Source organism: Condylura cristata, unplaced genomic scaffold (genome assembly GCF_000260355.1).
Source record: "Condylura cristata isolate star-nosed mole 26May11 unplaced genomic scaffold, ConCri1.0 scaffold00016, whole genome shotgun sequence".
In the NCBI taxonomy this organism is placed as follows: Eukaryota; Metazoa; Chordata; class Mammalia; order Eulipotyphla; family Talpidae; genus Condylura; species Condylura cristata.
Genome location: NW_004567117.1, coordinates 461,079 through 474,914, shown reverse-complemented (window position 1 = coordinate 474,914; position 13,836 = coordinate 461,079). Strand labels below are relative to the sequence as shown.

The 13,836-nt window shown below is 35.5% G+C and overlaps 1 protein-coding gene across 1 annotated transcript in view; it reads right to left on the bottom strand.

The window, feature by feature from the left end:
- Positions 1–401: 401 nt before the first annotated feature.
- Positions 402–13,836, bottom strand: part of FAM210A (family with sequence similarity 210, member A) — a 24,518-nt gene continuing 11,083 nt past the window's right edge. Inside the window, exons 2-4 of the mRNA XM_004683715.2 lie at positions 4,824–5,339; positions 2,622–2,733; positions 402–1,169 (exon numbers count right to left, since the gene is read on the bottom strand). Of these exons, the coding sequence (XP_004683772.1) occupies positions 936–1,169; positions 2,622–2,733; positions 4,824–5,299 (822 nt within the window). The 5' untranslated portion in view covers positions 5,300–5,339 and the 3' untranslated portion in view covers positions 402–935. The remainder of the gene's footprint in view (positions 1,170–2,621; positions 2,734–4,823; positions 5,340–13,836) is intronic.

The following is a 13,836-nucleotide window of genomic DNA, read 5'->3' as shown; positions in this document are numbered from 1 at the left end:
AGGAGATTACAATGTAAGGGAAAATGCAGCAGGTACAATTTTTAAATGTATTCTACAATGAAATCAATTAGTACCTCTGAAAAGAAGATGTTGGTAAGGAACCCTAGTTTGTGGGAAAAAAAGAATTAATCAAGGTCCATGATGACCTGATGCCATTTTCCATCTTCTCAAAGTTATATGTACTTGAGAACCACCACAAGCTTAAGAATATTCAACTTCAACAATGAACTTAAAATATAGTCTTTTCACTTTTGCTCCAAATGATTAGCTTGAAGAGGATATAAAGGATTCACAGGTGGGTATATGTCCCAGGAGAAAAAGTACTATGACCAAATATATGTGCTTTAAAAAATGTAATTACAACAAGTTTCAGGTATAAATCATTTTGAAAGGATCAACTTTTTTCATTTATATATAACTAATACATCTTATTTACATATATATGACAATTTTTATTCAGTTTTCTTCATATAAAGTCTATATAAGTGGTATGTAATTGTTACATACTGTTTTTAATCTTTCTTATTTACAGGCAGTTTTGGTAATAGTTTATTATCTCCACACTGAAAACTGAATATAGTTAAAACCTCTATGAATAACCTAGTGTTAACATCCTGTTTAGTGGCAAATGGGTTATTTGAGGAGTCAACTGCATTGTGTGCATAAATTATAGTTTCAATAAAACATAAAGCAAGTATGATTCGGAAGCTGAATGCTGCTACTGATGTGAAAGATACTGAGTTCATATCTTTATTTTCAAAAAACACTGATTTTTCTAGTATTTAACTTTAAAAAAAGTAGTTCTTTAACCCTCAGACAATTGTTACATTTGAGTAACAAAAAAAAAAAAAAATCAGGAACATGTATTTTTGTTCAGTCTCCAAAGGTTAAATTAAAAGTGCAACAGTTTCCCATAATCTGTTATATAAGGCACCCTACTCTACTTTTTTCTTAAAAGAAACTTTTCCTTTAGTTTCCTGTAGTTTTTCCGTGAGTCTATCCTTTGTTTCCTCCATTTTCTCTGAGAGGAGCTCCTTTGTCTCCTCCATTCTGTCCTGTAGATACTCTTTAACTGGAGGTGGTGTTGACATGTAACCACGACTACGTAAATACTTCACAGTGAACGAGGTTCCACCCAAAGTCACAGTATATCGGGCAGGTGTTGCAATCTGAAGAAAGTAAGTAGGGACATATCAGTACTTGATCATGATCACCTTAAGCAAAAAACAAATTCAAATTATTCTTTTATTGTAACCAATAGTATAAATGACTATTCTTTCATATGGCTGAGTAGTTGTATCCTATATAGCTTTCCTCCTATCAGGGACGCTTTTTATGTAAACTCCTAAGAAAATTTGTCATTTATACACTGACCCAGGTTGCAGAATATTCACAATGGTGATGCTGAAATCTATCATCATGATATAGTGAACATGTAGCAGGTTCAGTGGGAAGCAAAAAATGCTCAGGACCACTACCATCACAAATCTGCAAATACTGCATTTAAAAAACTATCTATAGGAGAAGCAAAAGACTAAGATGAATTCAAATATCACATGTGTTGTGGGAGCATGGGGGTAAGAAGCAAGTACAGTTAAGTGAATAGCTTAAATCATTATGAAAATCTTATTTGTTAAGGTTAAATTATAATCACTATGGCTAGAAACTTGATAATTTATGAATTTTTCAAGTATCAATGCTGAAAAATTCAGCAATTAAGCTTAGCTCTCTAGTTAAAAGTTTACAATAAATAAGGAACTTTTCCCAAGATTTCTGAGGATACTAATGAGGATGACAGAATAAAACAATGTTATTTTTACTATAAAACCTTAACTCTATTTATTCATATATAATAGAAGTAAAAATAACATCTAGCTTCCAAATGCTTGCTACCTATTTTCTTTCTGGATATAAGCTTCGTAGCAACTTCTAAGAATTTGTTATTTGAGAAAAGCATAATTAATGGTTAAATTCTACAATTTACAATGAGTTACCTCTTATAAAACATAGATCCACAGGTGTAGAAACTATCTACTTAAAAAGAAGTCATAATCTGAATCCAGAGAACAGGTTTTTATAAGACTACAAATGTCGAAATCTAGATTTTATAAGACATACAAAGTCAATGTTTATCATATAGAACAAAGTCAAATTTTATTGAACTTTACCAATTGAAAAGATTAACAAAATTATAAACTATGTTAATATTAATGCAATATATAAGATACAAACAATACATAAGTAAATACAAATAATATATAAATACATGTGTATATAGTACAACATATAAGTAAAATGCTAAATTTTATTAACAAGTCAGATAATGTGTGAATATCTCTGATTATGGAGAACAGAATGTCAAAAAGACAACTTCTACCCTAAAAATTCATGTCTCACATTCATCCGATCACATCATATTATAAATGATTCCTTACTTTCAAGATACACCTCTGAAATCATTTTATTTCCATTTAAAAAAAATTGTCATCACATAAGAGACAAAATACAGTATTTTAAGTCATGAAAGATAACTTTTGGGAGCTGACATAACATGGAGTTTTATGGTGAACTGAGCAGCTCATTGGTTAAGCATAAGGAACATTTTATAAGAGTTTACCCACCTTAAACAAGGCATATGCTGTTAGTGCATTTCCACTCTGGGAATTTTTCAGGATGTTTACTACACTGTCAGGTAGTCCAATGAGTTCTAGAAAAGGAATGACATTCACTCCTCTAAGAAAGAAACAAAAAGTAAAATTTATAAATACACAAACCTTTGGAGGTAAATATTTTCAAAAGAATATCTGAAAATGCCAAGGCCAAATTCTGTTTAAAAGTCAATTCTGTATTATCAAATACTTATTTTCACTCTAAAAGAAGATATATAGCCATCACCCTGTTATGCTGTCTTTACTGTTTACGACTTTTGCTTTGTTTCTACATGCAGATGTCTGTAACCAGCAAATTTCGAAAACTAGAAGCATTTATCAGAATGAAACTAGTAGGTTTATATAACCTAAAAGAAAAAAATTGTAATCATTTACCTGGTTTTAGTTTTCCTCAACCAAACACCATTTACTTACAACAATCAACTCAAACTTCAAGATCTACAATTTTTACCTCTGAAGTGGCTTGTCAAAATCTAGTATTGCAAAAACAAGTGATATTGTAACACCGCTTACTGCTTTATTGTGCAAAGAATAAATGATTTTATGGGTTTGGGAAAAACATCAATTATTCTAAAAGGACATTTTATTTTTAGAATTAAAGGCAGATAAAAAAGTAATCACCATAAACTGCAACAAATTTTTAGAAGTGGGTGAAATGGCAAAGTTTCTAATTTGAACTATTATTTTTGTTCATTTTCTCTTTCTCTTGCTGTGCATAATTTTACAGACATTGTAAGTCTTTAAGTAAAAACAAGGTTATGTTCTGTGCTTCTTTATAAACATAATGTAATCATCACATTGAAAAAAGTTAACATATACAATAGTATATAACTAATACAATACTATTTAACATTGAAACTCTCTGAATTGCCTAGTATGCTCAATGTTGCCATCTTGTCAAGTCTCTCTACCTCCTTATCTCTAGAAGTGCTATTCTAGCCTACCATTTTTTAATGAGGCCAAATTGTCTTTTTGACATTGAAATTTTTGAAGTATTTCGGTGACCTGTCGATAGAACATCCCTCAACACAGATTAATCTGATTACTTCCTCAAGGTTAGGTTAAGGTTAAATATTTATCTACAGGAAAACTGCACAGTTGATTCTGCGTTGGTCTCAGTGAATCACAACAGGGTTCACAAATGTCAATTTTTCCGTTATTGGTGTCAACATGTGAGTTTCACTTAGTTGAGGCCAGGTCCAAGATAGCTCCATTGCACATGTACTCTTTCTCTTTGTAATTAGGGAGAGTCTTGCCTGGGTCCATTATTATTAGTGTTTCTCTAAGTACCTAATTTATTTATAAATTTAAAAATTTCTTACCTTTTAAAATTAACTTTAATATTAAAATATTAATATCTATTGTCAAGATATAGCTGATCAACATCAAAGAAAATTACCTACTATCTAAAACAAGTGTAAACCATATAACTAAAGGTTACAAAGCTAACATAAAAAAATTAAATACAAGTCCAGTTTTGTTTCTTCCACCTTTACTTCTTATATCTTTCTTAGATAAAAAGAAAATTCCAGGCCCTCCCTGGTGGCGCAGCGGGTTAAAGCACAGCACTAAGAAGCTAAAGCCGCTTCTGCATGAGTTCGATTCCCACCTGCCCCGGAGGTGACCACATGGCGCGGCAGACCTCTCCTGACCCGCCCGCTGCTCCCCTCAGCAGTGTACTTCGTCCATCTGCCTGTTCTGCTCCCTGCTCTGTACCTGGTGACTACTCTCACCCTCCACATCTCTGCCTGTACCCCAGTTCTGTATGAATAAATAAATAAATCTTTAAAAAAAAAAAGAAAATTCCATTAAAACAACAGTGTTAATGAGGGTCTAACTCAAATAGCAATATCTACTTTTTATTTTAAAGTTTCCACAGCCTGACAAACTATGCTTCACAAACTACCCACATTTTCTCATGTTGACACTCAATATTCTTGCCATTCTAGGTATCACAAAGCAAAGTGCCGTCCTTTCTTCGGTTAATTCAATGTTAAAGATCTTATCTAATATTAAAACATAAAAAATAGCTATGAAAAGTAGACTTTTCAGTTAAAGACATCAAAACAAAAACTTATCTAAGTTTGTCATTAACACAATCAAGAAAATTAACATTCCAATGAAACAGAAATTAACAAATAAGCAAAAACTTACTTTATGGCTGCATAATAAAATGTTCCGAACCAAACACCAGAAGTTATTAGATGCACTGGAATCAAAACTTTCCCATACTGTCTAAATGTTTTTTTAAATCGTTGATAAAGACTAATAGATTTGTCTTGTAAAGGATCAGGTTCTTCCTTTTTTTCTGAAGGCGCTCCTGAAGATGTGGTACTGGTCGATATAACCCTCTTGGATAAAGTGTCTTGCTCCCACTCTTTACACTGAAGGACCCCTGGTAGGGATGGATGAGCATCACATGGTTTCCTTTCCTTGGTAACACACTGGATACCAGACACATGCAACCATTGTTTTTGAGAGCCCTGAACCAAAACTACCCTGGATTCAGCATTATATAAAAATAATGGTCCCTTTATGTTTTGACAATGTCCAAAAAGACCAGCTTTATGTAGTTCCACGCATGTCCTATGTGCCAGGTGGGACACAGTCCTTGGTATATTCCATTGCATTTTGAAGAATGAAGATGGCTGGATTTCGGCTTCTACAGAGCTAGATTAAAAAACAATTAGAATATACCTAGATTTCCATTTTAAATAAATCCACAAAAGAATTTCACTATTACAAAGTAAAAGAATACACCCTGCTACCAACTCCACAAAAAATAATGTTAAATTTCAGCATACTGCAATTTTAAAATGTCATTAAAACACATCTTTTTTTAAAGGTGCTTTTTTAAAAAGTAGTTTATTTTCCTCACATATCACTAATGACATGATAATAATTTGAAAACATGACATTGTTTATATAGTTATATCTTATTCATTTTCAAGCTATCCCAGGTTGTTTCATAACAGCTGATACTGTAAAACACATCACTTAAATATGAAACAGTAATTCAGCACAGTCATCACCGAGGAGGGAAGTGTGTTGAGGTTATTTTATTAGTACAAAAGGGATATTTGTAAAGGTTTCTGTTATTCTATAAAGAAGCAGGACATTACAATGAAAAAGCATAAGGTCTAAATGCAAAAGACCTGGGTCCTTATGATTTGAGGAATTAAACTCTATTCCTTTTAGATTCTAAGCTCAAGTTCATTAATTTAAAAAAAAAAAAAAGGATTACTTTACAGGGTTGCTACAGGAATTACATGAAATTTCTGATGTAAAAGTGCTTTTATATACTAACCAGTATCACATACCTATCAGGTTTTACCACTGGTAAGATAGAATGATAGTCTATATTACTATATAATAAATCAATTTCCTTCTTTCAACATCAGACAGTATCACCTGAATCTCAATCTTTATTCTCAACCTGAACCAGCTACTTTACTACTTCTAGTACATTGAAAATAGGTACTCTGATGTTTAAATTTTATTAGCACCCAGTAAAACAGATCTCCATTTTATATGAATATTCATGTATAAAGGTATCATAAAAATACCCAGCAATGAAGGGCTCTGTCTGATGGCACAATGGGTTAAAGCACCATGTTATGAAGCTCTGCAAAGCCACTGCAATATGAGTTAGCTCCCCGGCCAAGGAGTTGATCCACATGGCCGTGGCAGACCACTTTTAAGCCACCCTCAGGAGTGTACTCTGTCAATCTGCCTGTTCTGCTCCTCACTCTATTTCTGGTGAATCCTCTCACCCACCATACCTCTGGCCTGTACCCCAGTTCTGTAAGCATAAATAAATTAAAAAAAAAATCCACCAATGAATTGTTCATCTAAAGTTAAATCTTGTGACTTCTCCCTTGCTAATTAGTAATATAAGCTCTATCAGGTTCTCACAGATAATTCAACAACACATTACAAATCAGTTGTGAAATGAAACTGCCAGTCCTGCAAAACAAATAGGAACTAGTAACCTTTAAAAGTCTTATTAAAGACTGCTGCCACTTTACTGCTGGGATGAATGATCTGGTATTGCAAAATGCCTGTCTGTCCTCATTTGGGTCCCTGACGGCAATTCTAGCACCCTATGTAGAACAATGAATACATGACATCACCACAATGGTAGCCAGATTGTGTGATGCTGAGAGGCAGCACTCTAGAAGGGATGATTGGTAGTTGTTAAATAACTGAAGTGGATGTCAAAGACACTCTCTTAAGATCAGAGAGCTCTTAAAATTACTCATGTCTGGGCCCTCCCTGGTGGCACAGCGGGTTAAAGCACCACACTAAGAAGCTAAAGCCACTTCAGCATGAGTTCAATCTCCGCCCTGGGGGTGACCCACATGGTATAAGGGACCTCTCCTGCCCCACCCGCTGCTCCCTTCAGCAATGTACTTCATCAGTCGGCCTGTTCTGCTCCCTGCTCTCTCTCTGGTGAATCCTCTCACTGCCCTTGCACCTCTGTTCTGTATCTCAGTTCTGTATGCATAAATAAATAAATCTTAAAAAAAAATACCCATGCCCAAATATGAGTGGATCTACTGAGAGCAAGTGTAAATCAGATGCGTAGCCCAATGCATATCTGTTAAAAGTTATGGAAACAATTGCAAGAAGACCAGAGGTTCAAGCCCATAAAATGGGCTGCTGTAAAGGGAAAAGCTGGACAGTCCAGGCCCCAGGCATGAGCCTTGTACCTGGAGGATTATTTACTGTTGACACTGGTTCAAAGGGGGAGGCCTTATTTGCTTCTGAATAGGACAAGGGACTGCAGGCCATATGTGGAGCTTGCTACCAATGTGCAAGGGGTTTTGGCCATAGTAGATATGGAGGCAGAGTGAACTCTGTTATATGGGAACCCATTGATGTTTCAGTGGCCTGCTTGTAATACTGACAGCAAAGAAGGCTGAAGTGTCAGGTGACTCCACTGAGAGTACCCCTGGAGATTAGGAGATTACCCCCAAGGGTGTATAAAGTATACGTTGCCAATCCCAGCGTCTGTCCTGGAGATGGATGTACTTTGTGGTTTATGGCTGCACACCAGTGCCAGAGTTTCACCTTAGGGTACATGTGATAAAGGCAGTGTTATGTGGATATGCTGAGCATCTACTCAGACAACCGCCAGTCCCTAGGTGAGTGATCAATACTAAACAGTATCAGTTGCCACGTAGCCACAAAGATTATGGGCACGATAGCAGAGTTGGAAAATGTGGGTATTGTGCATAGACTCTATAACTGACCCATAAAGCCAGCGAAGAAGCCTTAAGACTCTTGGTGTATGAAAGTGGATAATGGTGGATTGAATAAAGCGGATACCACCTGCATGCAGCTGTTTCTTCAGTGGCAGACTTGATGTAACATCTGAGACATTAGCTGGCACATATTGTGGGTCTGCTAATCCTAAGCGGCCTATCCAACCTACATTTTGTTACCTATAACAAAGCAAGGTCAGAATTGTCTAGTCATAAGAGCCCAATCCTACAAAGGTGACTTTCATATCAATTAAGAGCATAAAGCTGGATCACTCTGGAAAGGGTATGCATCAAGAGGTATGACTGGGAATGTGGGGGGTCAAGGGGATGAGGCTGGATGCATAAACTTACTCCTGACTTATACAACACAAGGTATGACTGGGAATGCCCAGGGGGCCAATGACTATTGTATAATGAAGGACCCCAGAAGCTGATCAGTAGAATGCCTTATTAGTAAGACTGAAATCCTGACTGGGAGTCAGGGTTGGATCCAGATACTAAGATGAAAAATACAGTTCTACCCTGCCCCTCCTTTCTACTTCTCCCTTTCCTTTTCTACTTCCCCTTTGACTAATGCTTGTTTATCAGTAAAAAGGCCAGGATCTTGCTTTTTCAGAGCCTCCTACTTTATGTAGCCTGCTCCACCACTCCTGTTTCTTTATCAGTGTGGGAGCCGCTCGATGCAACAACATATGACTTTGTAGCTGATTTAATTAACAATTTCTTTGCCATTGCCCTAGCACCAGTGTGTCAAGACCAGTTTGTCATCATGTAGAAAGGCTAGCAGTGGACATTTACTGTGCTTCTGCAGGGATACCTGCATAGTCCTACTCTGTGACGTAGAATGATGTTAGTTGATTTGGCTAAGTGGAAGAGGCTATTGTCAATGTGTTTGTACCATTACATTAATGACATTTTATTGCAATGACCGTTGTAAATTTGAAAAAGCTGTTTCTCTCCTCTGGCCACAACTGAAAACAAGTGGACTGCGGTTAGTTGTATTCTGTTGTATTCAGTTGCATTCTGTCACAGTTTTTATTGTTTTCTCAGGTTATGGGTACAGTGTCTACACCCCTCACCAAAAAAAACTGCATAAGATCGACACAGACTGTAAAATGAAAAAAAAAAAAAAATCCAAAAGTGTGGAATGTAAGGAAAATGAATTAAAATTAAAATCAGACTTTTTTTTTTGCCTCCAACAGACAGCCCATACCTTGAAATGCTGGTTTCCACCATTCTGACATTAAAAACACAGAGGGACCTTATATTTGCAACAATGTGATACATGGCTATGAGCATTAACAGTATAAAGGGGGCTAGTCAGTTGAGTTGCTGCTCTGGTTCTCTGAGTAGGGTGTGTCTGGCTACATGTGTGTATGGTCTGGTTTCAGTATATAAAGCTTGCAAAATCCACTGAAAGCTTAAATTTTCCTTGTTTGCACTTCTTGCTATAAAAAAAAATAAAGCCTTGCCATTTGCAACAACATGGATGAGCCTAGAAGATATTATGCTAAGTGAAATAAATAAGAGAAACACAAATTATGGGGAATTTCACTCATGGGAAAAAGTCACAAGTGAACACACAATAAAAATAAACTTTTAAATTATAAGAATATAATGGTGGGACCTCCCTGGTGGATATAAGCATGTAATGGTGGGCTCTTCACGGTGATGCAGGGGTTAAACTCTCAGCTCTATCAAGCTATATCCAGCTATAGACACAGCAGTCTGAGAATGATCCCCCACCAAAGAGCTAACTCCAGGGCAAAGCAGACCTCTATTGTCTTGCCCAGAGCTCCCTTCAACAGCATATTTTAGTAGATTTGCTGGTTAAACTCCCCATTCTGTCTCTGGTGAATCTTCTCAACCCTTCCACACCCACACATCTGTGCTACATCCCAGATCTTGTATGCATAGATACATAAAATTATTTAAATATATATATAAAATGGTGGTAAATGGTTGGGAGAGGAATAATGGGAGTCAATGGTGTGGTTGTGAATGGTAACTAGAATTTTGGTGATCATAATGTACTATATATAGCTGTTAAATTGTATTTCTGTATACCTGAAATTTACAAAATGTTATAAATGAATTCTAAAATTAAAAATAATATATATATAAAACAAAAATATTTAGGGAATTTAAGAAAGAAACAATATAGAAACTGAGAACTAAATAAAAAAAGAACAAGCACCAGAGAAGAAATTGGTAAAGTTAAATCTATTTTTAGATTTATAAATAATTTATAAACTATTTAAAAATAGTTTATAACAATCTATTAGGTGATTAATAACATATGAGTAAGTGAAATGAAAGAGTCTTCTATAAAAATAGAAGAGGGGAACTGTAACCTATGATGAAGTACTTGCAAGTACACACCAAGTTGTAGGTAGAATAAAATAATAAAATTTTAATTAATGAAAATAACTTAAAAAATATATAAAATGGTGGTAAATGAGTAGGAGGGGAATGGAATAAAGGGAGCCAATGGAGTGGTAGTGGGTGGAAACTAGAATTTAGGTGATGATCATAATGAACTATACATAGTTACAAAACACATGACAAAATAGATCATATACTTGGACAAAAAATAAATCTTAAGAAATTTAAAAGAATAGAAATCATGTAATTGTCCTGTCAGATAGTAATGGAATCGAACTAGAAAACATTAACAGGAAGATAGCTGGGAAACTCAGTAGTATCTGAAAATAAAACAAACTTCTAATTATTCCATAAGGCAAACAAGTATAAGAAGATATCTGGAAATCCTCTGAGTAAAAAAAATGAAAGTGGGACATAGCACTATTAAAATCTGTGGATGCAGGGACCCTGGGGTCCAGGTGGATGCAATAGGACCTAGCTGCTTCCGGCTGCTGCGTGCAGGAGGAAAGCTTTAGAAAACCTGAAGGGATTTATCACCAGATGTATTTATGAGGAGATCTGGCAAGATGGTGGCAGAGTGAAGACGCTGAAGTCACTATGTCCAAGCTCAACAGGAATATAAGACTAAAAACAGACTGTAGACTTACATACTACAATTTGTCATGATTAAACCCCCACTCCAAAAAATACTACAAGAAGCCCTCAAACCAAATCCAACAAAAGAATGAACAAGAAGAGTTCAAAACAAGGAATTAAAAATACAAAAGGACCAAAATAAATAAATAAAGGACAAGTTGCAGTATGGATTAAAAAACAGAACCCAACATTCTGATGTCTGCAGGAAACACAACGAGCTACAAAAGATAAAAACAGATGGAAAATAAAAGGATAAAAAACAATCCTACAAGCAAATGGACCAAAAAAAAAGGCAGGAACAGCTATACTTATATCAGATAAAACAGACTTCAAACTAAAAAAGGTTAAGAGACACAGAAGGCCACTACATGATGATTAAGGGGACAATACAACAAGAAGAAATAACAATCATCAACATATAGGCACCAAATGAAGGAGAACCAAAATATATCAGGAAACTACTGTCATCTATGAAAACGTTTATCAGAGACAATACATACATAGTAGGGACTTTAACACACCACTCTCCACAATGGACAGATCAACAAGACAAAAAATAAGCAAAGACCCTAAAGCTCTGAACAAGGACTTGGACAACATGGGTCTAGCTGACATCTATAGAATACTGCACCCCAGAAAATCTGAGTACACATTTTTCTCAAATCCACATGGATCATTCTCTAGGAATGACCACATACTGGGTCAAAAGATAAATACCAAGAGATACACTAAGATCAAAATCATACCAACTACTTTCTCTGACGATGAAGGAATCAAACTAAAAATAAATCATATGAGGAAGACAATCCACCTAACACGTGGAGACTGAAACCTGCATTACTAGAGGACCATTGGATCGATGAGGAGATCAAAGAAGAAATTAAAAAAAAAATCTGAAGAGCAACAATGACCACACAAGTCTCCAAAACATATGGGACACATTAAAAGCAGTTATAAGAGGAAAATATATAGCAATTCAAGCTCACATAAAGAAACAAGAAATAACTCAAAGAAACAAACTAATGAACCACCTTAAAGAACTGGAAAAAGAACAACAAAATAACCCAAGCACCAGTAGAAGACAGGACATAATAAAAGTCAAATCAGAAATAAATGAAATGGAAGTTAGAAAAACAGTCCAAAAAGATCAATGAAACCAAAAGTTGGTTCTTCGAAAAAATAAACAAGATAGGCCACTAGCCAGGCTCACAAAGAAAAAAACAAGAGAAAGCACAAATAAACAGAATTATATATGAAAGAGGAAAAATCACAACAGATACGGCAGAAATCAAAAGAATGATCAAGAGAGTACTATGAACAACTATATGCAAACAAGTTTGACAACTTAACAGAAATGGACAAATTCCTACAACTCTACAACCACCCAAAACTAGATAAAGAACAAATAGAACAACTAAACAGGCCAATTAAAAGTGAGGAAAATGAAGAAGTAATCAAAACCCTCCCCCAAAGTAAAAGTCCTGGACCAGATGGATGTACAAATGAATTTTACCGAATGTTCAGCAAAGAACTAGTGCCTATTCTACAGACTCATCCAAAAAATTAAAAAAGAAGGAAATCTACCATATACTTTCTACAAAGCCAACATCACACTAATACCAAAACCTAACAAAGAAAACAGAAAAAAAGAAAACTTCAGACCAATATCCCTAATGAACACGGATGCAAAAATCCTCAACAAAAATCTTAGCCAACAGAATCCAACAATTCATTAAAAGAATAATACACTGTGAGCAAGTGGGCTTTATCCCAGGAGCACTAGGATGGTTCAACATCAGAAAAACCAATTAATGTAATCCATCACATCAACCAACAGGAAAATAAAAACCACATGATCATATCAATAGATGCGGAGAAAGCATTCAACAAACTTCAACACCCAATTATGTTTAAGGCCCTCGAAAACCTCGGAATAGATGGAACATACTTAAATATGATAAAAGCCATATATGACAAACCCACAGCCAATATTATCCTCAATAGAGAAAAGCTGAAAACATTTCCTTTGAGATCAGAAACAAGACTAGGGTGTCCACTATAGCCACTATCTTCAACATAACACTGGAAGTCTAGCCAGAGTAATAAGACAGGAAAAAGATACACAAAAGGGGCCTCCCTGGTGGCACAGTGGGTTAAAGTGCCTCACTAAGAATCAAAAGCTACTTCTGTATGAGTGCAATCCCTGCCTGCCCTGGAAGTGATCCACATGGTGCGGCAGACCTCTCCTGACCTGCCTGATGCTCCCCTCCGCAGTGTACTTAGTTGATCTGCCTGTTCTGCTCCCCATTCTGTCTCTGGTGAATCCTGTAACTGCCCCTGCACCTCTGGCATGTACCCCAGTGCTGTATGCACAAATTAAAAAAAAAAAAAAAAAAAGACATACAGAGAATCCAAATAGGGAAAGAAGTAAAACTGTCCTTATTTGCAGACAGTATTTTAATTTACATGGAAAACCCTAAAAACTCCACAGAGAAACTAATCAAAACCACCAACCAGTTTCGCAAGGTAGTAGGATATAAAATCAATACACTAAAGTCAAAGGCCTTCCTATACACAAACAACCAATCAGAAGAATCAGAAATAAAAAAAATCCCCCTTTCCATTAAAACAAAGAGCACAGAGAATCAAACCTTGGAATCAACCTAATAAAAGAGGTAAAAGACCTAGGTAAAAGAAAATTACAAAACTCTGTTAAAAGAAATACAAGACACCATGAGCTGGAAAGACACCCCCTGCTCATGGTTTGGGAGAATTAACATCATCAAAATGGCCATCCTATCAAAAGCAATATACAGATTTATTGCCATCCCAATGAAAGTCTCAATGACATTCTTCAAAGAAATAGAAAAAATATTGAT